General features: G+C 49.2%; 10 protein-coding genes across 10 annotated transcripts; 7 read left to right on the forward strand and 3 right to left on the reverse strand.

Annotated features, from left to right (window-relative positions):
- Nucleotides 1–315: 315 nt before the first annotated feature.
- On the forward strand, nucleotides 316–5277 carry BO83DRAFT_368030 (ATP-binding cassette transporter; the record flags this gene model as incomplete). Its single annotated transcript, XM_025529797.1, has 10 exons — nucleotides 316–827; nucleotides 881–963; nucleotides 1037–1488; nucleotides 1542–1885; nucleotides 1938–2181; nucleotides 2228–2823; nucleotides 2878–3247; nucleotides 3303–4235; nucleotides 4293–4756; nucleotides 4818–5277. 10 exons carry the CDS (start codon nucleotides 316–318, stop codon nucleotides 5275–5277), a joined length of 4458 nt encoding a protein of 1485 aa, XP_025384541.1.
- Nucleotides 5278–5499: 222 nt separating this feature from the next.
- Nucleotides 5500–7252, forward strand: BO83DRAFT_401952 (flavin monoamine oxidase family protein; the record flags this gene model as incomplete). Its single annotated transcript, XM_025533499.1, has 5 exons — nucleotides 5500–5515; nucleotides 5772–6097; nucleotides 6149–6455; nucleotides 6507–6761; nucleotides 6924–7252. 5 exons carry the CDS (start codon nucleotides 5500–5502, stop codon nucleotides 7250–7252), a joined length of 1233 nt encoding a protein of 410 aa, XP_025384542.1.
- A 337-nt stretch (nucleotides 7253–7589) lies between these two features.
- On the forward strand, nucleotides 7590–9051 carry BO83DRAFT_120400 (lipase family protein). Its single transcript, XM_025526018.1, has 3 exons — nucleotides 7590–8010; nucleotides 8076–8244; nucleotides 8294–9051. The coding sequence occupies exons 1-3, from the start codon at nucleotides 7926–7928 to the stop codon at nucleotides 8961–8963; spliced, it is 924 nt and encodes a 307-aa protein (XP_025384543.1). The 5' UTR covers nucleotides 7590–7925; the 3' UTR covers nucleotides 8964–9051.
- A 1866-nt stretch (nucleotides 9052–10917) lies between these two features.
- On the reverse strand, nucleotides 10918–11684 carry BO83DRAFT_410899 (putative isochorismatase family hydrolase; the record flags this gene model as incomplete). Its single annotated transcript, XM_025534264.1, has 3 exons — nucleotides 10918–11173; nucleotides 11302–11570; nucleotides 11622–11684. The coding sequence occupies 3 exons, from the start codon at nucleotides 11682–11684 to the stop codon at nucleotides 10918–10920; spliced, it is 588 nt and encodes a 195-aa protein (XP_025384544.1).
- Nucleotides 11685–12527: 843 nt separating this feature from the next.
- BO83DRAFT_381429 (uncharacterized protein) lies at nucleotides 12528–12901 on the forward strand. The gene has a single exon (XM_025531985.1). It carries the CDS (start codon nucleotides 12600–12602, stop codon nucleotides 12801–12803), a length of 204 nt encoding a protein of 67 aa, XP_025384545.1. The 5' UTR covers nucleotides 12528–12599; the 3' UTR covers nucleotides 12804–12901.
- Nucleotides 12902–13784: 883 nt separating this feature from the next.
- BO83DRAFT_381430 (uncharacterized protein) lies at nucleotides 13785–14131 on the forward strand. The gene has a single exon (XM_025531986.1). The coding sequence runs from the start codon at nucleotides 13789–13791 to the stop codon at nucleotides 13942–13944; it is 156 nt and encodes a 51-aa protein (XP_025384546.1). The 5' UTR covers nucleotides 13785–13788; the 3' UTR covers nucleotides 13945–14131.
- A 786-nt stretch (nucleotides 14132–14917) lies between these two features.
- On the reverse strand, nucleotides 14918–17148 carry BO83DRAFT_320984 (monooxygenase; the record flags this gene model as incomplete). The annotated part of the gene is made up of 5 exons (XM_025527833.1): nucleotides 14918–15781; nucleotides 15837–16171; nucleotides 16239–16387; nucleotides 16438–16685; nucleotides 16747–17148. The coding sequence occupies 5 exons, from the start codon at nucleotides 17146–17148 to the stop codon at nucleotides 14918–14920; spliced, it is 1998 nt and encodes a 665-aa protein (XP_025384547.1).
- A 753-nt stretch (nucleotides 17149–17901) lies between these two features.
- Nucleotides 17902–19861, forward strand: BO83DRAFT_368040 (uncharacterized protein). The gene is made up of 5 exons (XM_025529798.1): nucleotides 17902–18544; nucleotides 18624–18643; nucleotides 18701–18808; nucleotides 18864–19252; nucleotides 19312–19861. The coding sequence occupies exons 1-5, from the start codon at nucleotides 18340–18342 to the stop codon at nucleotides 19736–19738; spliced, it is 1149 nt and encodes a 382-aa protein (XP_025384548.1). The 5' UTR covers nucleotides 17902–18339; the 3' UTR covers nucleotides 19739–19861.
- Nucleotides 19862–23247: 3386 nt separating this feature from the next.
- BO83DRAFT_453244 (uncharacterized protein) lies at nucleotides 23248–24372 on the forward strand (the record flags this gene model as incomplete). The annotated part of the gene is made up of 2 exons (XM_025536896.1): nucleotides 23248–23985; nucleotides 24084–24372. 2 exons carry the CDS (start codon nucleotides 23248–23250, stop codon nucleotides 24192–24194), a joined length of 849 nt encoding a protein of 282 aa, XP_025384549.1. The 3' UTR covers nucleotides 24195–24372.
- A 358-nt stretch (nucleotides 24373–24730) lies between these two features.
- Nucleotides 24731–26051, reverse strand: BO83DRAFT_430494 (dioxygenase; the record flags this gene model as incomplete). The annotated part of the gene is made up of 3 exons (XM_025535524.1): nucleotides 24731–25486; nucleotides 25535–25808; nucleotides 25861–26051. The coding sequence occupies 3 exons, from the start codon at nucleotides 26049–26051 to the stop codon at nucleotides 24731–24733; spliced, it is 1221 nt and encodes a 406-aa protein (XP_025384550.1).
- Nucleotides 26052–26546: the final 495 nt, after the last annotated feature.

Genomic DNA, 26546 nt, shown 5'->3' on the forward strand with positions numbered 1-26546 from the left:
TAGCGAATATTACTATCAAAAAGGGCTTGCTTGCTATAGCTGTCCGTTTCGCATTGATTTTCATAACATATATATAGCGAACAAGACTGCGTCTCATAGAACTTGGTTGATCCTTCAGTTGAAAGTTGATTCATTCTATGGCGCTCTCTGTCATATGTGTTCAACCATTATTCGTGATTCACCGGTGATCCCATCACTAACAGAGTGCCTCAAATTCGTCTTCCACGTTTCCACTTGACTCGGTTTGCATACTCTCTCGCCATCGATCGGCCTGCAAGCGACAGACAGGAACTTTGATTTCCATATAGCCCGAAAATGAATGACCAGGAAGACACCAGTATGACTGCGTCAGTCAACTCCGGTAGCAATACGGATATTGCTAGTGCAGAGGTGTACCAAGGAGACATATCGACTGAAGATCAGCGCAAGATTATGAATCTTGCGAGACGGCTCACGGAAGACTCGACACGGTTTCGGCAAAATGGTATGCCGCCCAACCCTTTCACGACACACTGTGATCCGAGTTTGGACCCCAATTCTCCGAAGTTCAATGCGAGTCACTGGGCGAGGACTGTACTTCACTTGTCCTCGCAAGATCCTGATCGGTTCCCACAGCGTACGGCGGGTGTGTCATTCCGGAACCTCAGTGTCCATGGCTATGGCCGCTCAACGGCCTATCAGAAGGATTTTTTGAACGCTATCTTGCAGGTGGGTGATCTGGTTGGCGGCTTGATTAACCGCAGAGACCGTAAGCTGCAGATATTGAAAAATCATGACGGACTCTTGCGCAGCGGAGAAATGCTCCTTGTCCTGGGTAGGCCTGGCAGGTGAGTTCTTAATCCCCTGGTCTACGTTTCTTCAATGTAACATGATTCGTCAGTGGTGTATCAACTCTCTTAAAGACCATCGCCGGTCAGACTAAAGGACTGTTCTTGGACGATTCAACGGAATTCAACTATCAAGGTGGGAGTCTGTCCGGGAAAGGCACATACAGACAGAGAACTGACAATATACCTTCAATCTTAAACAAATATAGGGATTGAATGGGATTTGATGCACCAAAAGTTCCGAGGAGACGTGACGTATCAGGCAGAAACAGACGTCCATTTCCCACATTTGACAGTTGGGCAGACCCTCCAGTATGCGGCTCTGGCGAGAACACCTCATAATAGGCCGCCCGGAGTCTCTCGCGAAACCTATGCAACTCATCTGCGTGATGTGGTTATGGCTGTCTTTGGAATTTCCCATACGGTTAATACTAAGGTTGGCGACGACTTTATTCGCGGCGTCAGTGGCGGAGAGAGAAAGCGAGTCAGCATTGCAGAATTGGCTCTCACACGAAGTTGTATACAGTGCTGGGACAACAGTACTCGTGGCTTGGATAGTGCTACGGCTCTCGAATTTGTACGGACCGTGAGACTCTCAGTCGATGTGGCGGGTACCGCGGCTGTTGTGGCATTATATCAGGCATCGCAACAAGCATATGACGTATGCAATATTCCCTTTCCTCTTCATATCGTCTTACTAACATATCCTGCTAGGTCTTTGATAAAGTTGCATTGTTATACGAGGGCCGGCAAATATATTTTGGTCCAGTTGACCAAGCGAAGTCGTACTTCACAGAGCTTGGCTACCAGTGTCCTGAACGACAAACCACGGCAGACTTTCTCACGTCGCTCACAAATCCTGTCGAGAGAGTAGTCCGGCCTGGCTTCGAAGCCCGAGTCCCCCGGACCCCCGGTGAATTTGCAAAGTGTTGGGAACAGAGTGCCCTGAGAGCTAAACTTTTAGGAGAGATTTCGAGCTTCGAGAAAGACCATCCCATTGGGGGATCCATGTTGCAGAAATTTGAAAACTCCCGGAATGCCGAAAGGTCTCCTTTGATGTAAGCGGGCAATGTGGGTACTGTTTTGAGCTGTCATTGACCCAAATTCCAGGACGAAAACATCTCCCTACACGATTTCTGTGTTGCAACAGATAGCTTTGTGTATACGACGGGGCTACCACAGAATTCTTGGGGATCCTTCTTTCTTTATCGTAACGGTTTTTGGCAACCTTTTTCTCTCTCTTATACTTGGTAGTGTTTTCTACCATCTTTCGGACACTTCCGCCAGCTTCACAGATCGATGCATTCTCCTGTTTTTTGCTTTGCTCTTTAACGCACTCAACAGTGCTTTAGAGGTGAGCGTTATGGTCATTCAATAGCATCGTGATGCTGACAGAGCAGATATTGGCATTGTATGCCCAGCGACCGATCGTCGAGAAGCATGCGTCTTACGCCTTTTACCATCCGATGTCAGAAGCGATGGCCTCCATGATATGCGATCTACCGTGCAAGATCCTCTCTACGCTATCCTTCAATCTGCCGTTATACTACATGTCGAACTTGCGGCGGGAGTCGGGTCATGTGGTCATATATCTACTATTCGCATTCATGTCGACCTTGACTATGTCCATGATTTTCCGTACCATTGCTCAACTGACCCGTACAATTGCACAGGCTCTCACTCCCATTGCGCTTGGTGTTATTGGGCTAATTGTATACACCGGATTTGTGCTGCCTACCCGGAACATGCAAGTCTGGCTGCGCTGGCTCAACTACATCAACCCGATCGCATACTCCTACGAAACTCTTGTGGCGAACGAGTTTCATGATCGCGAATTCGAATGTGCAAGCTTTGTTCCTTCTGGTTCAGGTTATGAGAATATTCCAGCTACAGATCGAACCTGCTCTGTGGCAGGCGCTACTTCTGCCTCGAGCGTGGTCAGCGGAGACGCATATATAAAGGCAAACTATGGGTACTATTATTCTCATACCTGGAGGTTAGTGACCACCGATGCCCAAACGAAATAGCTCGCTGGCTGACAGAAAGTTAGAAATCTCGGCATTCTTATCGCTTTCATTCTGTTCTTCATGACTACATACCTCTTCATTGCCGAATTTGTGAAGTTCAGCTACTCCAAAGGCGAAGTGTTGGTATTCCAGCGCAAGCATAGGATAGCCCGTGTTAACGAGGAACACGCCCATGACGAAGAGAGCAGTGCCGAAAAAGCAGCGCCGGCAAGCCATTCTTGCGTTGACAGCCATGAAGGGCGCCAAGAAGACCAATCTCTCAAGTTCCGCTTTGAATCCAATACCTTGCACTGGAGAGATGTTTGCTACGATGTTCCGATCAAGGGCGAAATGAGACGAATTGCAGATCACATTGATGGCTGGGTAACCCCAGGCACTCTGACTGCGTTGATGGTGAGTATAATATAACCTTAGTCAAACCTTCAATCTAACTAACTCCTCGAAAAAGGGCGCCTCAGGGGCTGGAAAAACAACACTCCTGGATCTTCTAGCAAGCAGGGTAAAAACAGGCGTTGTATCCGGCAACATTTGCGTCAACGGAACCCCGCGAGATGCATCCTTTCAGCGCAGGGTAGGCTACGTTCAGCAGCAAGATGTCCATCTGGAAACCAGCACTATTCGGGAAGCACTTCAGTTTAGTGCTCTCCTCCGCCAGCCCGCCTCTATTAGTAAAGCTGATAAGCTGCAATATGTCGAAGAGGTGATTGATTTGCTCGAAATGAGACCGTACGCTGACGCTGTCGTTGGTGTTCCTGGAGAAGGTCTGAATGTAGAACAGAGGAAAAGATTGACAATTGGCGTTGAACTAGCTGCAAAGCCTGATTTACTACTCTTTCTCGATGAGCCAACTTCGGGGCTGGACAGCCAGACGGCATGGTCTATCTCTCTGCTACTCCGGAAGTTGTCGAACCATGGGCAGGCCATCTTGTGCACCATCCACCAGCCCTCGGCTATTCTTTTCCAGCAATTTGATCGGCTTCTTCTACTAGCTAAAGGTGGCCGTACAGTATACTTTGGGCCAATTGGGTCTAACTCACAGGAACTTATTGGCTACTTTGAGCGATATGGGGCAAGGGCCTGTGCGGAAGAGGAGAATCCGGCGGAATGGATGTTGGAAGTCATTGGTGCTGCCCCCGGGTGTACTTCGGTGCGTGACTGGCCGGTCACATGGAAAGAGAGTCGTGAGTTCCAAGAAACGCGAAAGGAGCTTGAACGGCTTGAGCAGTCTGGCTCTCCTGGCCTGAAAGAAGGGGCCGCGCAAGTCCAGCAATATGCGGCCCCGTTTCACATTCAGCTGGGTCTTTGTACAAAGAGGGTTTTCGAACAGTACTGGCGCTCTCCGTCATACATCTATGCTAAGCTGATACTCTGCTTCGGAGCGGTATGTTCCATACGAGTGACCCAGCTGTCGACTTCAAATATCTGACACACTATGCAGGCCCTGTTTATTGGACTTTCATTTCTGAACACGGAAGTTACGGTCCTAGGTCTTCAGCACCAGACTTTTGCGATTTTCATGCTCCTTGTCATTTTCGCATTCCTTGCTTACCAGACCATGCCTAATTTTATCAAGCAACGCGACTTGTACGAGGTCCGTGAAAGGCCAGCCAAGACATATGCTTGGTCTGCGTTCATGTTGGCCAACATCATAGTTGACATCCCCTGGAACTCTCTTGCGGCAGTGCTGATCTATCTTCCATTCTACTACATCATTGGGATGTATCGTAATGCCGAGGAAACTCATGCGTTGAATGAAAGGAGCGGACTCATGTTTCTTCTGGTGTGGTCTTTCATGATGCACTGTGGTACATTCACGATCATGGTGGTTGCTAGCGTCGCAACTGCTGAGGTCGGGGCAACACTAGCTCTGCTACTGTTTTCTATGAGTTTAATATTTTGCGGGTACGTTTCACTGTCTACATCTTAGGATTTAACTTTCGGTTCGTCTAATACACCATCACAGTGTCATGGCCAGTCCGGCCAGTCTTCCAGGATTCTGGATCTTCATGTATCGAGTATCCCCGATGACCTATCTCGTTGGCGGCATGCTTTCGGCCGGGTTAGCGAATACTGCAGTTCACTGCTCTGATCTGGAATTGGTAGTCGTTCAACCTCCAGCCAACGAGACTTGTGTCAGTTACCTCGCCAATTACTTGAAAATCGCTGGAGGTTCTGTTTATAATCCCCAGGCAACCGCCAACTGTGAATACTGCGAGATGACTGACTCGAATGTTTATCTCGCATCACTATCCACTTCTTATGCCGATCGTTGGCGCAATTTTGGACTTATGTGGGCATACATCGCGTTCAACGTGTTTGCTGCGCTCTTCTTGTATTGGTTTGTGCGGGTCCGAGGCGGTTCAACCACGTCAATTCTTCGCCGGTTCGCCAAGATATTCTCTCGGTCCTCGCCAAGGACTTGAATTATCTTCTGGTATCTATCGCGAGAGTGGTATATTCCTCTGGAAATTCATCGTGCGGTATGATTTTCAAATCCTGTCGCTCTTCTGCGTCAGGATATATATATATTATGTGAACGGTGGCGGTGTTCTCTCGACTTTCGTCACTACCAATTGGAGCGCACATTTCCTGTCCACAACATACTCTTATTGTCATCAGTTCGAGTTTCATTAGACCTCTTTGCTATGTATGTATTTGTATGTATGTATTATACTAGAATGCGATATATAATGGAAAACTCAGATCTTCTTTATATTAACGAGTCAGTTCCTATGGACATCCCGATTGGCGGATTGATAAACCGCGGCCGAGGATAAGCAACAACCAGCCACCCTCTTTGTGTTCCAACCCCCCCTCAGTTTACCGTCCTAGCATGAAATACCTCCGACAAATGTTGTCACACAAATCTCCGATCCGCACTACTGTAACCCTTGAGCTTAAACTGACTGCACCCAAGATCCTATTACTAAACTTTACGATGTGGTAATCGTGGGAGCCGGACTCAGTGGACTCCAAGCAGCGCATTACATCCAGGCAGCAGGATTCAGCGTGTGTATCCTGGAAGTTACGGACCGAGTGGTCGGGAAGACGTTGACCGTGAAGTCCAGCAAAAAGGGATACAACGATCTAGGAGCGGCTTGGGTGAATGATACGAACCAGAGTGGGATTTTCAAACTCCATCAGAGGTACGGACTGGATGGGGTGGTACAGTATACGCGTGGAGATGATATTCTCGAATCAGGTGAGGGGGTGATTCGCAAGATACCGTATGGATGGCCTTTGGTAAGTTAAACATAGATCAAGCAGGTGCTGTCGGCTACTGATCAGGTTTAGACTGGGCTTGCGCGGAAATTGATGATTATCCTGCGAGATGAGTCCTCACGGATGGACTTGGACGACCCAAAAGGGTTTCCAGAGGCCAAGGAAGTGGATAATATGACGTTGGACGAATTTTGCGTTGATAGGTCTGGGTCGCAGAATGCAGTTCACATGGCAGATGCTATTTCATCGGGGCTGCTTGGGGTGGATAGTGTGGAAGTTAGTGCGTTGTATATGCTGTATTATTTCAATAGTGGAAGGGGGATCGACAATCTCTTGTCGGATGAGAAGGATGGAGCGCATTACCTACGTACCAGGCAAGGTAAAGCAACGATCGTCAAGCCTACTTGTCATTGACGTGCTAACGGCGCAGGAACCCAAACTATCGCTCGGAAGATGGCAGATGAGCTCGATAAATCCGACATCTTCTTGGGCGTGCCTGTCACGTCAATCAGTCAGTCTCATGACGACAGTCCCTGCGTGGTCCAGACACTTGATGGCATTTCGTTTAGTTGTCGACGCGTTATCGTGTCTATTCCTACGAACTTGTACCAAAGCATCTCCTCCTATCCCCCACTTCCACAAGCTAAGCGTGTTTTAAGCAACCATACGATCATGGGAAATAACAGTAAGATGATCTTCGTCTTCCAAGAGCCATGATGGCGCAACGCTCGACTTACGGGGCTTATCGACTCTGCGGGTGGCCCCATAACCTTCACGCGGGACACGAGTGTACCCACCGATAACCAATGGTCTATCACATGTTTCATGGTGGGGAGTCGGGGACGAGCATGGTCCGAGTTGTCCAAGGGTGATCGGTTCAATCAAGCGTGGGAGCAATTCTGCCGATGTTTTGGCAAGTTCGTGAAAGACATTCCCAAGCCATACAATACTCTAGAAATGGAATGGAGTAAAGAGCCTTACTTCTTCGGCGCACCTTGTCCAGCGATGACACCAGGCTTGCTGACTACCGTCGGGACTGATCTCGCAGCACCGCATGGTAAAGTGCATTTCATCGGAACAGAAACGTCCACAGTGTGGCGTGGGTACATGGAGGGGGCCATTCGAGCAGGGCAACGAGGAGCAGCCGAGGTAGCGACGGCACTGCAGGAAGACTAGTTGTCTTGGCTAAGCACACACATCCCGAAATGTCTCTTAAGAACCTTGGACCTAGCAGGGTTCCGATGAAAACCGAATCTCCTAGTGGGTCACCAACGGAGATGTCCGTGTGCCTTTTTCGGGGAATATTCGCTAGATCTACACCACTTGGGATAAAGTCAGTACCGTCAAGCAGCAAACTGACATTTACACGTGGCTAGCAGCGGACAATTGTCGCCGTGTACCTGAATGAACCGTGGATGGAGGAGTTCGTGAGTGGCTGCCTGCAAAAACCCATCGTCCCCACTAAATTTGGGGCCGCTCCCGTGTGCCCCGTTCACCCACTGCCAATCCGATCCATGATTTGTCGATAGTCGACGATCGTCGATCGGAAATCCAGAAAAAAAAAGCAAACATTCGATAGTTGCATTCTAATTCCAATTCTCCCCTAGACTCGGCGATTCGGGGTTTGCTAGTAGTCTCACAATCTAGTCCAGCTGAAAGGAATGTAGTAGTCCCCCCCCACAGCTCGATCCGTACAGCTGAAGCTGATGGATGTGATCGCCGATTTTACCTTTGGTTCATGTGATGGAAAAGCGTTGGGCAGAACAAAAACTTTCCACATCAGAAACATAAGTATGATCGACTTGCCCTGTGTAACGATGTCAATCATCTGCCCAGTATCATCATCACAATGCGCCTCCTCAGGTCCCTACTCGTGGCTGCATCCGCCATAGCCGGCTGCAATGCCCTCCCAGGCAGGGCTCTTCACAAGAGAGGTACCAATGCACATTCCATAAATCTCGAATCCTCGCCCCCACTGACCATGTCCTCGATACGCCAGAAATCACCACTCAACAACTCGACACCTTCACCTTCTGGGTCCAATACGCCGCAGCCTCCTACTGCGAGCCCAACTATGCCGGCAAGGCAGGCCACAAAATAACCTGCTGGGCACAGAACTGCCCCGCAGTCGAAGCCTCCAACACAACCATCATCACCGACTTCTCCAAGTACATTCCCCTCCTTGCCTTCCACCACATCAGCCCTAACAAACTGCAGCACAACCCCCACCGACACATCCGGCTTCCTAGCCGTCGACCACACGCACCGCGCCATCATCCTCGCTTTCCGCGGCAGCTACACGATCCGCAGCTGGCTAGCGGACTTCACCTTCATCTACACGGACCCCAACCTCTGCAGCGGGTGCGAAGCCGAGCTCGGCTTCTGGAGTTCATGGACAAACGTCCGCAAGACCCTAACCCCCACGATCAACAACACCGTATCCCAATACCCCGACTACGAACTCGTCATCGTGGGCCACTCCCTGGGCGCCGCCATCGCGACCCTCGCAGCAGCAGATATCCGCGAGACCGACGGGCTCAACGCAACGCTGTACGCGTACGCATCGCCGCGCGTAGCGAACCCGAAGCTAGCGGAGTTCATTACGAATCAGAATAAGGGGGCGAACTACCGGTTCGCGCATACGGATGATCCGGTGCCCAGGGTGCCGTTAGAAATTATGGGGTATAAGCATATTAGTCCTGAGTATTGGATTAGTTCGGGGAATAATCAGCGTGTGAGTACGCAGGATGTGGTGGTGTTTCAGGATGGTGATGATAAGAGGGGGGATTTTGGGTTTCCCAATCTGTTGGATATCGAGGCCCATCTTTGGTATTTTGAGAAGTGGAAGGTTGATGCGTGTAAGGGGGAGGGGTTGCCTTGGAAATGATTGAATGCGATGTAATGATTGAGAGCCGAGGTGATGCTTGGGGAGGTGAGTGTGGTGATCAGGGGTTGTATAAAGTTTGTTGGATTGGGAGAAGACGTATATACTTATTGGTGTTTATAGTTTCGATATGTAATTATTTAATCTTGGTGAATATTTGTCAGGAATAAAGTTTGAGTATGGCTGGGATAAGATGTGTCACATCCAGGATCTTGCTTACGCACTTCTCAGTTAGCCCTGGGTGGCTAGAGAAGTATCATCAAGCCTATATCGATATGCCACCTGTTCTTGAAGATGTTCCCAATTGAGACGTGCTGGCTGTCAAAACGAATCTCCCAGGAAGTGTACATAGTTTCATGATCGTCAATATATTACTAAGTATTGTTAACTCATCTAGCTCGACATGAGCGCGAAGTGTACAAACGCCATCTACAGAATCCCAACAACAAGCTCACATTCAAAGCATAACCACGGTATCCATCGTCGGGTGAATCGCGGGACCAAAGTTATATTTACATTCACATGCGCGGGTTGGGCTAAAGAGAGAATATATCAAATAAAAAGAATACAGCTAGTGATTACTATCAGAATTGGAGACTAAAGATCAATATCACCTAACATATTTCCGTTACACTATACATTGGATAACATTGTATGAAGCTATGTACATGATAATACTGATCCCTATTACAAAGCCACCTAACGAAACCCCCTCACTCCACAAACATCTCCCTCCATCTTTCAACGCCTCCAATAAATTCTCACTCGGGCCAGGATGCCATCTCCCAAATGGAATGACATACATGCCCTCATCATCCACCTTAATGTCCTCCTCAAATCCGGCCCAAAGGAGCGACCTCGGGCGTGTAAAACACGGGCTTCTCTAACCCACACTAAGCTTCGGAGCATTATCATAGAACAGGGCATCAATAATCCCTGGATTCTGAGTAATGCTGACCCACACCCTTCGACCCAAGGGTCGATGCAAAATGCGCCGCCAGGAACCAGATGCCTGTTTTGCTGATGGCGTAGTTCATGTCCGCGTCTGATTTGGGATCCGGGGAGGAAGCTAGGGCCGAAGGTGGAACACCGCCAGTCCGAGCGAGGATATCGACGACCGTGCTGGAGGTGAAGATGGCGCGGACGGTGTTGGGCGATGTAGATGGAGATTAAGCTGCAGAGGTGAGAATTGGAGAGACTAGAGAGCTGAGGAGGTAGGGTGCAGCGCAGTTGATGCCTAGATGAGGTTCGTAGCCCTGGGCGGTGGCTTTAGTTGGGGTGAGCCATGCTACAGCGGTGTTTTTAAACAGGTAGGGATGGTGGAAAGCTCGGCGAGGTCGAAAAGGGTGGGCGTAGGGAGTGTGTATAAGTTTGCCTGGTGGAGTTGTCGAATTGTCCGGCACGATGTAAAATGCGAGCTAGTCCTAGATAGTGGAGGAGACACCGGTGATGATTACGACGCGACCGGTTTGGGGAGGCAGATTTTCTGCAGTGATGGTGGGCTTGGCAGGGAATAGTTGGGGCCAGATGCGTTTGAATATCTGCATGGTGGCGGTGGAGCGGGGGACTTTGAAGGTTAGCATAATGTCAATCGCAAAATAACAATGGAGGGTAATGAGCCGCTCATAAAGCATGAAGCAAGAACTAGCCAACTAGCAGGGTAACTAGTTGCTGGGCTGCGTTGCGGTGGAGATGGCATCGCATATACATAGTCTCCATGGTCTAGTGGATGTTGCTAACCGTTTAAGCTACATGAATGGCGTGAGGGGCCAAGATTGCGATGAGGGCCGTGCGCATGAATTTAGGTGAGCCGAAGGGCAACTCGTGCTTCGCAAGGTTGTATGCAGCTGGGTGCATAAACTAAATACCAGCATGGAATTAGGTGAGGCTATCAGGCAGTAGTAGATACATCCAGTTTCATAAGAACATTGCATAAGTAGAATAGAGAACTTCAGAATTACTCCGTGCCCTTCTGAGCTGCTTGGTAACTCTGCATCACGCACCAATATCCAGGAATATGTTCAGTCCAGATAGCTCCAAAGCCCTCAATATCCCGCCGCCAATCGCTGTGAAGCCCGCCCGCAACAGCCGCCCAGTTGAGCAGTTGACAACCGGCTGCTACCATGTGTTTGTGCGCTGCCTCGCGCGTATATTCTGCAAAAGTGCCTGTGGCATCGGTCACAACGAACACATCGTAGCCTTGCCCAATGAGGCTGAGGGCGGGGAAGGCCACGCAGATTTCAGTCAAGACGCCATTGTGAAAGTTAGCGGTTTTGTGTGAGATTTGATGATATACATCTGTGGGTAGATCTGTGGGTGGTGAAGTAAATGCTGGGCTCACCTGATCACAATCTGCTTCCGGCTAGTCTTCTTGATCTCATTCACAAAGTCCTCAATATCCATTGCATTAATCTGTCCAGGACGGCGGATCAGGGGCGCATCCGGGAGGTAGTCGGTGATCTCCTTGACAATGGGTCCATTTGGACCAGTGTCGAACAAGGTCGTCAACACACTGGGAGATTTGTAGTACTGAGCAACTTTGGCAAGGGCCATTACATTCCTCTGGAATTCATGTTGTTGGAAGTCGCGGACGAGATTGATCAGACCTGGCTGGAAAATGTTTTCGAACGGATACAAGAAAACTTTGAAAGGGCAAAATACCTCGTGGTTCACGAAGAGGAAGATGCATTTGTCAATGTCAAGTCGGGTATACTTGGCTGGCATGTTTGCTGTCAATTGCACTTCTTCGGTTATATCACTGAAGTATTTATGATCGAGTTTAGAAAGTTTGCGCTGCATTTTGCGACGGACAATGTCGGCCTATAAATGTTGAATCGGGAAAGCTGGTGGGAAAGCTAATCGCCTCTTCGACGTTACCACCCATCATCGAAATTTGGTGTAACAGACAGACCTTGTCTAGGCGATGCCTGGACCAGATGTCATATCGGTGCGTCCGATTAGCTCATCATTCTTCAGCATTAGAAGTCCGGGGAGAAGGACAACCCAGGATGGAGCTTGAGGTCAACACTCATGACAATCAGGCTAACCAGATGAAGCCGTCGGTTCCTGCCGACCAGGTGACCTTGTCAAGATTCAGCTTTCAGCGTCAACGTCCAACAGCTATCAAGCAAGCCCCATGTGCCGCCATTCGTCGGTCGCATAGGCGGCAACCAGGGCATTGTCCTCGATCGTGCCCGATCCGGATAATGCCGAACATCTGCGTAAAGTTCCAGATGCTGCTCCATTAATGAGTGCACGAGATGCCTTTAATGTGCGCGGGTTCACCGACCTTAACCTCTGGCGATCTGCGGTGGTGGAATGCGTTGGTATCACCCTCCCGGATATATCTGCTATCTATAAGGAAACTAATAACCCTCCGTGATGGACTCAGGAACCATAATGTTGGCGTTTATTACTGCCTGGTCGGCAGGTACTCCCGCTAATGTTGCCCCCCCTACTCCCACCACACCAGCTGGGATCTTTGCTACAACAGCCTGTCTCGGCCCTCTTGTCGGCGCCTTTACCAATTGAGCACTACTGACCCTCTTCATTTTCTCCTTCTCGGCAGTCAGTGGAAGTAACCTCAATCCGACCATAACGCTAGCCACATTCTTTGCGCGGTTTATCTCCTAGCCATGTATGGTTCTCTACCTGGCCGGCCAAATCCTCGGCGGAGCTCTGGCCGGGTCGTTCGGATCCGGACAGTATAGTGTCGGTGGGTGTGTAGTTGATACCGCCCTAGTGCCAGTCCGAGAAGCTTTTAGAATCCTCGTATACGCGGGAAGGCTAGGAGGGTGCATGTATGGTTTTCTCATATTGACTGTGCCGTACAGCAAGCGTTGAAGTATAATGAAGCCAATTCGGATATATAGCACTCAATCCGGCGAGATGCTTCGGTGTATACGTGGGATCATCCTTTCCCGGGTACCATTGGATTAACTGGGCAAGTTCGTAATTCGAGAGGGACTATGGTGATAATAATAAGTTATCAATGCAGGTTGGGCCTCTTGCTGTCGCCATCGGACACGGCCTAGTCTACTACCTGGTGCCACCATGGAAAGCATGACCAAGCATCACTCTGGTGCTGACGCAACGGGAGCTCTTATCTCGAAGCTGAAGTAAGTTGGCAGATCACCTGAACAGCGGAATTCAAATCACTGACTTCAGATACCAGGAAATACATCCAACAGTGCTGGAACATGTAAAGGACACCGGCGTTCTGTGACGCCACTCAAGGTTACTAGCTCAGATGAGTGGCTCAATAGCCGGTAGCGAGCAAAGCTAACGACGTTTATCGCTACCCCCAGAGTCGGACATGAGGTACTGTGACCCAGGATTCATGATCAGCCTTGTTCTAAGCACCCATCCCCGGCACGCTTGAACACAGGCCTTGGGCTATAATGGCAGGATTTGCAATCAGCATAAATAGCTGAAAGTTATTGGCATCTGGAGTAATTTCTAAGGCGTCTCGCTCTGCCTGTCCTAAGCCTCGCTTAGCAGCACTATCCAGATAGTTCCATCCAACACCTGCCTGGTAGTTACGCCACTCATCATCCTCCTATCAAAATAGTACTCCCTCCGAGTCCCTATTAATCTTGTAAGCGCGGAGCAGCATCCTCAAAATTTCTTTCATGACAGTACCAGCTGCAGATGCTCTCGAGCCTTGAACGGTCGATCATGAACTAGAACGAAAGCATTTATATGTTCCATGCTTTCATCCTTCGGTTTCATCTTTCAGTACTACTACGGTCCGACCAGTTTTACCGATGAGATTAAAGCATCCTATACTGGTACAGTATTCCTCAAGATGTTCCTCACCCCCTCTCCGATGCGCGTCCTCGTGCAAACCCTCACCCACCTCGTTCCCTCAGACAACCTGATAGCAAACAGCGAGCCCTATGGCGATAGCGTTTTCTCCATGCTGGACCGAACCTACAACCATGTCTGGGACTATCCCTTCGAGCCAGGCTTGCAACGCTGGTAATCCTACGGTGATGACTTTGGGTACAACAACCGGGTGTGTTTCTTCTTATTGGACTATGGCGACGCCCCGGATGGGAAGGACGAGGAAGTTCCGATTCAGTGCTTGACGTGGGATGGAGAGAAGTTGTATGTTTCTTCCCAATATCTTGAGGAACTACTATGAACAGGAAGTTAATCTACTCCTCCCCGGCATCCCCAAGCCAGATATCCTCGAAAGCGAAGATTTACAAACCGTACTGAAGGACATCCCGTGAAGATATCACCGATGCGGGATATTGTCCGGAGAAGGCTGCGGAAAGCGCAGTTCTTGTCAAGGCGTGAGCTGGATTACATGGCAGAGCACCCGCAGGATCAGGAGTGATCGCAGAGAAAGGTGAAGCCCAGATTTTGGGCGAATTTTCTGGAGCAGATGGAAAGGAGATGAAAGCAGAATGAGGATGAGAGGGAAGGAAAGGATTATGTGGATAAAGAAGAAGAGGGGGTTCACAACAATGAAGAATACGAAGGAAGAAGTGCATTCAGGCTATGTATGATCCTGGAGGCGTTGGACGGCGTTGGTTCTCGCCATGTCGCTGATGGTCATGAATATTGTCCTGCAAGGGGGGAGCAAAAGGTGGATCGCGCTACTAAGTATGCTCGAGCAATTCGGGGCCCAGCTTCGTCCGTGATTGGTCGGAGAAGAGAATGTACCAACAGCTACCAGTGAAGATTAGCTGGGTGGATCAAGCGGTGCGTTACTGTAAGTGCTTGCATACACTTTAATTTGACATTACCGCGTTAGTGGCGAGTTATGATATCGGAATACTGGATCATGTGGGACATCTAGCCAATGAATACCAGAAGCTCAGGCGTGGATTAGGCACAGTGTGAATAGAGGAAATAGGAATCATCATCGTATAAACTATCTTGTGATGGTTACTGAAGACCTTTGCGTCAGGCACCTAGTATACCGTAAAGCCGAACATAGACTGAAATCATAGCGAGGCTTTGGCAATGGCACTTCTCGCTGCAGCGGTATGCCGATAAGCTGGTGGAAGAAGTCCTTCCAAGGCTGCTTTGATCTGCAGCGCGAGAGTGCGCGAATGCCATCGGTGCTGCTGCGTGTAACCTCCCATAGTCCAGATGTTGTCAATATTCAAGTGTCGCTTCCACATGCCACGGATTTCTCCCTCATCATCAAGACCCCAGGTCGCATCCAAGCGCGAGGCAATGTCTCGAGGTCCGAGGATTCGTTTCCCGCTCCCATTACGCTCACCTTCACCTGCCGACTCATTGGTGCTCGGTTCCCCACCAAGAATCTCCGTGGCTGTTGTTACAATGTTGGAATCGGAGAAACCAGTACACCAAACAATAGCTTCCGCATCCACACAGCTACCGTCGGAGAACCGAAGACCTGATTTCGTATAAGCCACAGGTTCGACCCCCGCTTTTACGTTAACCCTTCTCTCCTCGATCAGTTTTGTGCCGCCAACATCGACATAATGTCCGCCGGCACGCTCGAGCAGATTATGCATCAATGCGCAGTCTGGGTTTCGACTATCTAGGACGGGGAAGCCAGCTGCTTCAAGTGCAGCGTATCGCTGCGGTTCGTTCGCAGCGAGCATGGCAAACAAACCACGGGCTAGCTGTCCATCCACGACTGCAGGCAGCGATAGTATAAGTTTATCGGCCGCATCAACGCCACCATCATACGCACCGAGACTGTTCTTATCACAGACATACTCGAGCGGCACAATATAAGTAGGGGACCTAACGACCATTGTCGCATCAAGGCCCGCTTTGTGGCAGTCGACAAGGACATCGAATGCTGTATTTGCAGAGCCAATGACCATTACAGACTTGTACGGTTAGCGTCGCTCGGGATTCTTTTGAAGATTTCGGAAACAGACATACCTTTGCTCCCTGCTCTCGCAGTAGCTTGGCATTCTTGTAGTCGGCCGAGTGAACACTGATGCCCTTGTACAGTTGAGGCTCTGCGATTTGTGGCATGTTAGGCTTTTGAGAGCCAAATCCCGTTGCCATGACGAGGTGCTTCGAAGTGGCCTTGCGCTGGCCTGCAGGTGACGCGAAAGTAACATGCCACGTTTGAGCCACCTCATCATACGCCGTCGACAGGACTTTGACGGAGTGGATAGTATTCAATTGAAATGTCTCCACATAACGACGGACTTGTGAAGCCAAGTCCTGGCGCGTAAGCAGGTGAGGAGTCTGAAGCTCTTTGTCATAGCCTGCTTGGGTTAACGCATTGCTCTTGTATATAGATCAAGTAAGGCGAAGAGATCAGAGATGACTGACACATATACGGAAGCTCACAGAATGCTGTGGGGATGTGGAACTGCATGCAGTCATATCGAAGGGCCCAATTGTCACCAGGGCAAGGGTTGCGGTCGACTATAACACTCTCAACTCCCAGAGCCTTGAGACGTGCGGAGAGAGCGACGCCGCTAAATATGTTTAGCCAATAATCAGAAAGCTGCCAGGAACCGAGTCTTACGCATTTCCTGCGCCGATGATAAAAACATCCGTTTCGAAATCCATTGATGCATCCAGTTTACTCCTGGGGATCTGTAGTAGGTTTTCATTCTCCGGTTGCACATCCAAGCTCTCGAGTCTAGTGCTCAAGATCCAGATCTTCCAGGCGATCCTTTGCTCATCATTTACAACGGGCAGTAGCAACATCTTACCACGACAGAGACCCGAAGGCGATTGTGTTTTAAAGACGAGCGGACAATCGATGAATTGCTGAACGAGGAAGTACATGGTCAGTGCTTGTCGCAAATAAGTGAATCAGATAGGCTCCTACCAGAACCGGTGTAGCCGGAAGAAACACGGCAGCTCCGTCAACCTTAACACCACCGAAAACATTCCTTAGATTTGCTGTCTCCAACAAACTTGCAGCAATAGTACGAGGGGCGCTGAATGTGCGCAAGTGCCATGTCAGAGCCAGTTGATCCTTCCAGTATGCTTGGTCTGCATAGAAGCAACCTTCCAAGGCTTCGATATTGCCAGTGGCCAATGCATTATTCAAAGTTTTTAACACGCCGCATGCTCGGATTGTTGCCTCGTCACCAACCATGGACGACGGATCGATCAGATCAAGGGGCAGAGTCGGGAGAGGGCTTTGGTTCATCATGCGGCGCAAGTCCGCACGCGGTGGGTACTCATCCCGAACGGGAGGCTGTGCTGTGGTGTCTGAGCCAATCATGCTGTTAGCCATGGAGTTGGGGTGTGATATCTCAAGACTCACTAAGGGTCATGACTTCGTTGGGGTGGTAGGAATAAACTGTAGCACAAGACTGGGAACCCGGCGGGGACCGAGGGCATTTATGGAATGACATGCTGCAAGGAAAGTGGAGACGGCCCAACGGCGTGGGAGTTTAACTAGGATAGAACAAGGAGACTTTCGACGAAGCCACAGACTGGCGGAGGAATATCGGTATCGGTAATGTCTTGGTCAAGCTAATCTACACGTAATAGAAAAACAGAACAGATATGACAGGAGCAAGGGGCCAATGCAGCCATCACTCCTTCCAGTCAGCGAAGGTCGGGGTTCAGCAGGGTCGTTTCGGACGGCTTGCGCAGTCAATAACGAGGCTGTCACAAACGATCCAAGCCACCTGGGACCGGGACCTGTCAAACTATTACTGCGAGTCTGTGGTCTCGACGGCCCGTTTCCGGTATGCTAGCGTCTTGCCAACGACAGCGGACTGTTTATCGTAGTTGCCTATGCTTTAGTCGCAGTTTAGTCGGCTCCACAGCGGCAGGGTTCCGGTGCAAGGCGAGCCCATCGCTTATCCTGATGTCCCAAAGCACCTACTCTATTAGGTTCAGTGTCACGCCGTTCCTGTCACTATTCCAGAAAGCGACATGCTGTGATCCTTTCATCTCCACAGGACGTCGTGTGCCGCAAACTGAGAGGCCGTGATCAACAGACCAGGTCATTCACACGACCAGCTGGTACGCAACATTGAGTATCTTATTCAAGCTCTGAGCAATGCATCTGGGCTAGACTACTCGTTTATGAAAATGTAACGTACTCCGAATCCTCCAGCCTTCATACAGTATACAGCATGCATCCTATATCGCCCTAAAATGATGTAGTTACCAAGTGCGCTAAGCGCGACCATCCCGACCTAGGGCATCGTCAAAATCAGTCCACGGCCCATGCGAATGGTGTATGTGAGCCTCGCATTAGTAGCAGGCACCAAGTTGCGGCACCCCCTGAGCGGTCCATAATCGCAAAAATTGGGCCTATCACGGTGACGATCAAACAGTTCACACGTGGATATATGCGCAGTGACATTTGAAGCCTCGACACCCCACAACCATTAAGTTTTATTTCTGTTTTCGAACATCTCTGGAGTTGTGCCATTGTTGACAACCTGTCTCGCACGAGATGTCACCAGAAGCACTGGCGAGTCTCCTCGATGAGCCAGCTCTGGCAGCTCCGTCCGGTGTTACCGCAAATTTTGATAACCCACCGAATAGCAATACGCTGGCTTGGGTGGTAACGACTTTCTGTACCGTGGTACTCACAATATGCTTTCTCTTGCGAATCTTTGCTCAATTATGGTTGGATAGAAGGGTTGGTATCGAGGAAGGTGAGTGATGCTCTAACACCCTTCATCTTCCATTGCTCACTGAAGGAGCGACACTAACCTAAATTCCCTTTTCGAATAGTGCTGATGATTGGTGCATATGTATTGCTTGACACTGGTTCCCTTACTTGCTTGTACTTAACACAATGTCCCATCTAGGGCGCCTATTGGGGTACAGCTTACGCAGGGTATGCCTTGATCTACACCCCAGGGTATTACGTTCATATGTGGAATCTACACAACAAAGACCTCATAAGGCCTCTTTATGTACGTTGACCCGCCTGCAGGCAAACAGTATTGCAATTGACCATTGATTTGCCAGCTTATTCTCATTTACGGATGCTGTTACTCGACCGTCCTGCCTCTCATCAAGACTGCAATCCTACTAGATTGGTGCAGAATTTTCGTCCCTCTCAACCGCACAAGGAACGCCTTCTGGTGGGGATGTGTCTCCGTGATAACACTGCAATGTGTATGGGGTGTGCTGTGCATCCTATTATTAAACATGCAATGCAGGCCCCACGAAGCTATCTGGAAGTTCTATCTTCCAAGTAAATGCTACTCTCTTCCGGACGTGATGCTCACCTCTGCCAGCGTCCAGGTCGCCTCAGATATCACCATGTTCTTTCTCCCACAGCGAATCATCTGGCGTCTCCGAATGAATTGGCAAAAAAGAATCGGAGTCTCAATCATTTTTGGCGTCGGTATACTGTGCGTTTTCCAGATTCATTACCTGACAATGAAATCCAACTAACATCATCCTCTACCAGCGCCTCCGTCGCCGCATGCTTCCGCCTCTCCCACACCGTCGCCTTCGCCAACACAACAGATACCATGTATCTCATCGGACCACTATTATTTTGGGCCTGTGGAGAAATGACCTGCGGTTTCTTTATCCTCAGTGTACCCTGCCTGTCAAAACTCATCATCGAATCAGGACTGCCGCGTAGTGTGAAGCAAGCTCTCGGCTTTGGCTCAAAGCCCAGCGAACCATCATACGAGGGCTCGGAGCAACCACATCGCTCGGGGCAGTCTGATGCATTGCGCTTACATCCTATGGGGCCGTGGCTGAAGGGCACAGATACAATTTGGTCTAAGATAGGAGACGAAGACCATGGCCATGATGTTCTGAGAAATTCGGGAAAGTCGGAGTCTCAGACGAGTCTCCATAGAGCACAAGCTGACGGTCGGAATTGATCCGGGCTTGCTTAGCGCGGTATTCGAGTTAGGAGTTTCAAGGAAATTCTGGTTAAATTTAGATTGGATATGGAAATATACTTGTGACATACTTAGAGAATAGAGTTACTCACATCATTCGAGACTATGAGCCATACCAGTTAATTAAACCTGTCATATCTCGGAGCTTTGCAGTCGCAGTGGGAAATCATCTTCTTAAGGCCTCGGGCGGACTGAGCGGGTAAGGCTGAGCCAGACGCCTCATCGTTTGTTATCTGTCAGCCATCCCCCTCGGCGAACCCCCTTTATTTTCATGCATGTAGTAATTGATTATACCTTGTGGAATTTAGGCAATGAAGATTAAAGTGTGGCTGGAACCTTGAAAAAAGATTTGTTTAATAAAGCAACCGAGTGGAACGGGGCATCATTGCCTCCTGATGCATAAAATATATGTCGACAGCCACAAGGCACCCAAACTCGACACATTTAACGCCAATAAAGCCTCTTCCTGTAGCTACTAGCAAAAAACCAGCTACTATCATATGTCAATGTCCTCAACCACCCCCTAAGCCCCCCAAACAACATCCCTTATGGCCTTCCGATCCGGATCCTTCTCCCCCATCCTGGCAAATCAACCCCCCTTCCTCAATAACAACCGCCTCGGGGCGCCAGCCTCCACAATCCTCCCATCATCTATGACAAGGATCTGATCAGAATCGGTAATAGTCTTCAAACGATGCGCAATAACCAAGAACGTAGTTTGACACTCCGCCAGCGCAGCCCGCAGATTCTGCTGCACCATGTCATCTGTAGCCTTGTCCACAGCGGAGTTGACTTCATCCATAACTAGGATAGTAGGTCTTCGCATGATGATCCGGGCAAAAGGAGGAGTTGCTTTTGGCCGTGGGAGAGGTTTTCGCCGCGGTAGGCGATGGGTTGGGATAGTGGTGTTGGGGGCAAGTTGGGGATTGGAGAAGAGAGGTGGCTTCGTCTGGGGGTGATGTGTCTCTTGGGGAAATGGGATCAGGAGTGAAAATATGGTTTTGTCGCCAACCGGCTGCTTGGAGGGCTTCTAGGAGGATGGGGTCATCGTACTCGTTCAGTCGATCGAGGTTGGGTCGAACGGTCCCTCGGAAGAGGACTGGATGTTGCGGAATGATAGCCAGTCGCTTACGGAGCTGATTGAGTGGTATGCGTGAGATATCCACGCCGTCGATTGATATCTGACCGTCGGTTGCTTCAAGGAAGCGAAAGAGTGCTAGTGCAAGAGATGATCTGCCTGTTCCTGTGCGACCGATTACTTCAACACGAGTACCAGGGGCAATAGAAAAGCTTACTCCCTTTAAAACAGGGGGCAGATGTGTGGCATGGTAAACAACCAGATCGGAGACTTCTAGTCGTCCCTCTTATGGCCATGCCTCAGGTAAGGTCATGTTCGCCTGGTCTTCTCGCTCTGTTGGAGTAGTCGTTGTGAATAAGAAAATACGCTGCATGCTGTTTCTGCCCTGTTCAAGACTGACATAAGACTGAATTCTCAGTGCCACTATTGTTATTGTGACCTCCATCATGAAGCTGATTGTAAATCCAGCCAGGGATAGGCTGATTCCAGGTGCATAGACGATTATCGCAGCGGAAAGAGCCGAGAATACCGCGCCGATGAGGTTGAGTCTGGTTGGTTACTGGTGAGACGGATGTAGTGAACCCTGTGTAACCTATCCATCTTGATCCTTATAATAATCCGGTCGTAGTTGCGGCCGAGGGACTTTTGCTATGACCCAATTCTCGCGCCTCATTAGAAGTCGGATGGCGAAGATACTAAGCGTTACCGCTGCTAAAAGTCCGGCTGCAGATGATGCAAGGGAAAATGGGTTCTAATGAATAAAATACTTTGATCTGGCCCTTCTTGTTCGGTCTCAAGGGTAAAGCTAAATAACACCATGTTAAGCTGTTCGCGTAAGTACCATATTTCCATCAACAAAATCATAATCTCTCGTAGCCCCATTGCTGCTAATTCCATAGTAATAGTTCACCATAGCAACGAGGGAGTCTTTACAGAGGCGCAACTGTGATAGCCATATATTCTTAGATATTGCATACCGTGTTCAAATGGCACAACAGCAGAGCATCTGAGAGAGTTTGTAGCAGAAAATATGCATATGAGCTTACATTTCAGTGCTCCGGGGAAGAAGTGAACGACTCGTGTTCAGTCGGAAATAGGAGCGCGAGATAGAAGTAAGACAGACATTGCAATGAATATTACATAAATACAGGAGTTTAACAAACAGAGGTTCAATTTGGTTCTATATCTGCACACGGAATTTCCCAGCGTTCAACCGAAGCTACTCTAAGTAAACTTAGGAGCTATTGTACATGGTAGAAGCTCGATTGTACCGAAAATCATGACAACTGCACAATAGGAAGCCACATGTGTCTGGTTCATCTCGCTGCCATCGTCTGTACCTCGTCTCAGGCATTGCCCTGAGAGAGGTTGATATTGATAGGGTGGTTGCACTACCATTGGTCACATTGTTACTTAAAATGCCATTATGCAGCATCATGTCCTACTAAAGCATATACCTACATCTATTCCCCTCCAGAGTGCTGACCTATGTAACAGAGGTCCCCGGAGTATCTGGGTCGTTCATGTACTTTCCTGGCGCCAAGCCTCTCCGTCATTTTGGCCTGGTCTCATAGTCCCTGTCACCATCGTGTGGTTCTATCACCATCTGGTTTAGATGATCTATTTACACTTTACTTCCTGGCCATGTTAATCCAAAAAGTAAAGAACAATAAGATGAAAGATCGCTGGAGTAGAAGCAAGCGGATTATTTAGGAGAGGCACCAGGCCCTCAATTCACTGATCATTCTGCCACCACCTGTGCAAGGTAACACTCATTTAGTCTCCGGATCAAGCAATGGGTGTTAAGACGTACAGTGATCTGACTTGCTACTAAATAACGCTAGGGTCTCGCGACGTGGTCGGAGGCAGACAGATGCCTCAACCCTTTCCTTATTGACTGCGATCGGACACACATAATTGCTCTACATATTGCTTCCCAACATCACTTACATAACGAGTGTGAAGTGTATTCAGATGTCAGCTGCAAGGTGTTTGAGCCACTCAGCCAGACCCTGGCTCCCGAAGTTGCTTCTTCTATAATGTAACGCGAGCCTTCCCTTTCAGCATTATTTACAGTCACACATTTCGAGGTACAATATCATAGCGCAGACATTATCTTGAGCAGGCTTTGCGATTTAGTTCCTACCGACTGACATCGATTCATACCAGGCGAGCTATATCACGATACGTTCTTGTCCGCTATAATCAACTCTCCTCTGACCCTTCTTTGACCATCCTCTAATCATCCTCTAACCATCCTCTAACCATCATCTAACCATCATCTAACCATCCTTTAACCATCCTCTATCCATCCTCTATCCATCCTCTATCCATCCTCTATCCATCCTCTATCTATCCTCTATCCATTCTCTGACTCTTCTCGTGTCGTACGAAGCTGAAATTGGCCCCAATGAGAAGGATCGAAGTTGCACTGGATAGTTTGAGAGCTAGAAGGTGTGGCACCACGCGACATCTTCCCGAACATCGTCCGCTATGTCGTGAATTCGCGGCCAAAGTCACGCCAGGCATACCTTCCGTGACGGCTCGTGAGATGCTCGACTCCCAGCGACGTTCCCACGTTGGGGATATCCACCATCATCTCCGAACTAGCGGCATTCTGAAGATACGCCTCCAGTTTCCCGATGACGATAGCCAATATCTGGAGCGCATAATACTTAACCTATGCGCTCATTACAGGCATGGGCATCCTACACGCCACAGCGCTTCCCGAGGCTGGTTCTGGGATGTTCGCCCCAGCTCTGCTGGCCTGGAGACACGAGTTCCCCTAGCACGATCAGAAACCATGCAAGAGTTCCAATGGCACACTGACTGTAGCTACGAGAGCGCACCCCCGAAATACTTTGCGCTTCAAGTTCTGCAGCCCGATCGCTACGGTGGGGGTACCTTGTCCCTCATGACGATTGCCAAGCTTGCGCATCACCTGTCCCCGGCTGTACAGAAAGCTCTATTGGAACCGGAGTTCAAAATCAAGATTCCTCCAGAATTTTCTAAACAGCCTGACCAACAGCACATAATGGGGAACATCCTTGGATTAGACAAGATGGATAATTCGCTGGTAGTGAGGTTCCGGGAAGACCTGATAGAGCCCATGAACCCCAGGGCTGCGGCAGCATATGAGGAGCTGAAGGTTGCGTTGAATCAGCTGGCAAAAATTCCTCAGTCCATGCTACACCTGACAGGGACGGACTTTCCCGAACAGTCAATTGTCATACTGGACAACCTAAGTGGCTCCATGGGCGGGATGCCATCAAGGATCCTGCCAGGCATTTGCGTCGAGTGCGATGGAATGCAATGTCGTTCCCTTCCGTCGGCCAGGGTGGCACGGCGGGCTCTTAGAAAGGGCGGCCTAAGCCTCGGATAGGAAGTTTAGGAATGTATACTTACTCAATTTATTCATCAGCAAGTAGGGCCGCTGCTTCCGCTGTTCAGCTTTGCTACAGTAATGAGTTGGTAAGGGCATCTTGAAGTTTCTTACGTGCGAGAACAGGCAACATTTACTTGCGAAGGGAACGAGGATAAACCAAATAGCATACAAAAATAGTTAAAGGAAATGAATTGTACTACAGATCTCCGGTCCGAAGACTGGACGCATCCTTATACTATGCTCTTCAAGGATGAATATTAGTGGTACAAACGCCAATTAAAAAACCTATATACAAAGAATTACCCTATATTGTACCATATTATACGGTCGACAAGCTAATTATGATATATCCCAGTATTTGCGTGTAGCACTTGCCTAAATCGTGTGACCACAAAATTAGACTCAGTCTTCCATTTCTTCTTAATCTCATAATCAAGCAGCTAACATATGTGTATAAGGCCCATACGGTGCAATCAAAAAGTACAACGCCACTCCGGATAATCTCATCTCAAAACTCCCTACTCTCACCAATGCCACACACATCAAACACTCCTTGTTCTGGTAGACCGCTCTTAACCAGCGCATCCTTCAACAGTCGTGGCGGTTCCATTACATCCTCCTCCGCAACAGCCCATGTCCCCCAATGAATCGCAATAGCCTTCTTACACCTTGTATCTTTAAATATTTCTACAGAATCGTACGGGTTTGAATGAACAGTACTCAGGACATGTCGTGGTCTATACGCTCCGATCGGAATGAGTCCAAGATCAAACGGTCCAACGAACTCTCCGATCTCCTTGAATGCCGGACAGACTGGTAGATCGGCGTATTCCGGGCCCCAGTCATCAACGTCCTTCGGGAGGTGTGGAACAACGCGATAGCCTGTGTCACCTGCGAAGTAGACCGACTTCCCGCCGGAGAAAACGGACCAGGCGGCCCATAATGTTGTTGCTTTGTCGAAGGGAGTACGCGCGGATGTATGTTGGCAGGGGAGACAGGAGACTGTTGCTGTAGCTGAGATATAGTTGGGTGGTGGGATTGAAGTGGAGTCTGAAGTGTTATCCTTGGTCGTGGCGGCCAACTCGAGATTGACATTCTCCCACCAATCTAGCTCAATGACATTATCTATGCCACAGTCCTCAAACCACCTTTTAAGGCCCTTAGGTACGCAGAATTTGACTGATGGGTGATGTTTCTGAATTTCAAGAACTGTCGGGTACGAAAGATGGTCGTAGTGGGAGTGGCTAATCACAACCTTCACGACCTATATGTCAGGCATTATTGCAAACAGAACGTGGGTGTCAAGACCTACACAATCGATGATCGGAATGTCAGATATATCGCACGGTGTAGGCGTAAATCGTTTGTGTCCCATCCACGAAAACGGCGAACAACGTTCTTCAAACACGGGATCGAAGAGAACGCGTAAACCAGTAGGGAATTCGATGAAATAGCAGGCGTGGCCTAGCCATGTTGCACGCAGCAAGTCAGGGCATGTGGCAGCTGGGAGAAATGTTGGCTTTGTTACAGGTACGGTCGATAGAGTGGTGTCCGGCTTCTGGCTGTTCCCCGAGAGAAACTTGTGTCTGCAGAGCTTTATCAGACGGTCAATTCTGTTACCAAATGACGAGTGCATACCGCATCATAGATTTGAATATTTCCGGGAAGGTGAAGTCGCGAGAACTCTCCCATGGATTCCGAAAGCCCTTGACTTGCCCAGATTGACTTTCATCTCTCACCCAATGGGTCTTCTTGCTCGCACTCTCGGGTGCCGCTTTTGATGCGGACGGCGTGGCGAAGGTCCAGGTATATTTTCTTTTTGAGGTCATTGTGGTTGCAAATGGTGTTCTCCTATTTAAGTGCTGTGCGGGTTGAAGAAAGAAGCTGGGGCAGGGCCTTCTCCGCATAGCCACTTCCCGCAGTCCGCCCGATCTACCTCCTGGAAAGACTGTATATCTGGATACAGAATAGAATATATGCGCAACGTCAGGTGGTAATCTTGTTATCAAGGCGTAGCTGCAGGAGCTGGCGCTTAAGCCTCCTCGGGCTGATTTCAGGCGTCCCATTTTGCCGGTCAGATCCGGGCCACGAGCCAATCACACCTCTATCTGGTCGAAGCTTGGTTTCCTTGGTATATCCCAAAATAGAAGATGAGCGTATGACCCTTTTGGTGATTACTATACGCCCCCAGCCCAGGTGGATAAATAAACCTTGACTAGGCTTTGTTTTGAGACTTGCTCTTTGGTCTTGAAGTTCAACGAACAAAGCGTTGGGTTCTATTCGCACAGTCCACAAACCGGACAAACGAATCTCTTCTTCAACCA

The sequence above is a fragment of the Aspergillus eucalypticola genome (assembly GCF_003184535.1).
Source record: "Aspergillus eucalypticola CBS 122712 chromosome Unknown BO83scaffold_27, whole genome shotgun sequence".
Classification (NCBI taxonomy): Eukaryota; Fungi; Ascomycota; class Eurotiomycetes; order Eurotiales; family Aspergillaceae; genus Aspergillus; species Aspergillus eucalypticola.

Coding starts and splice junctions, on each gene's coding strand:
- BO83DRAFT_368040 (XM_025529798.1), top strand. CDS start 18,340: ATGTCACCAGAAGCACTGGCGAGTCTCCTCGATGAGCCAGCTCTGGCA. Junction 18,644..18,700: donor TGCTGATGATTGGTGCATAT/GTATTGCTTGAC, acceptor TGTCCCATCTAG/GGCGCCTATTGGGGTACAGC. Junction 18,809..18,863: donor ACCTCATAAGGCCTCTTTAT/GTACGTTGACCC, acceptor TTGATTTGCCAG/CTTATTCTCATTTACGGATG.
- BO83DRAFT_120400 (XM_025526018.1), top strand. CDS start 7,926: ATGCGCCTCCTCAGGTCCCTACTCGTGGCTGCATCCGCCATAGCCGGC. Junction 8,011..8,075: donor CAGGGCTCTTCACAAGAGAG/GTACCAATGCAC, acceptor TCGATACGCCAG/AAATCACCACTCAACAACTC. Junction 8,245..8,293: donor ATCATCACCGACTTCTCCAA/GTACATTCCCCT, acceptor AACAAACTGCAG/CACAACCCCCACCGACACAT.
- BO83DRAFT_381429 (XM_025531985.1), top strand. CDS start 12,600: ATGGTTCTCTACCTGGCCGGCCAAATCCTCGGCGGAGCTCTGGCCGGG.
- BO83DRAFT_381430 (XM_025531986.1), top strand. CDS start 13,789: ATGCGCGTCCTCGTGCAAACCCTCACCCACCTCGTTCCCTCAGACAAC.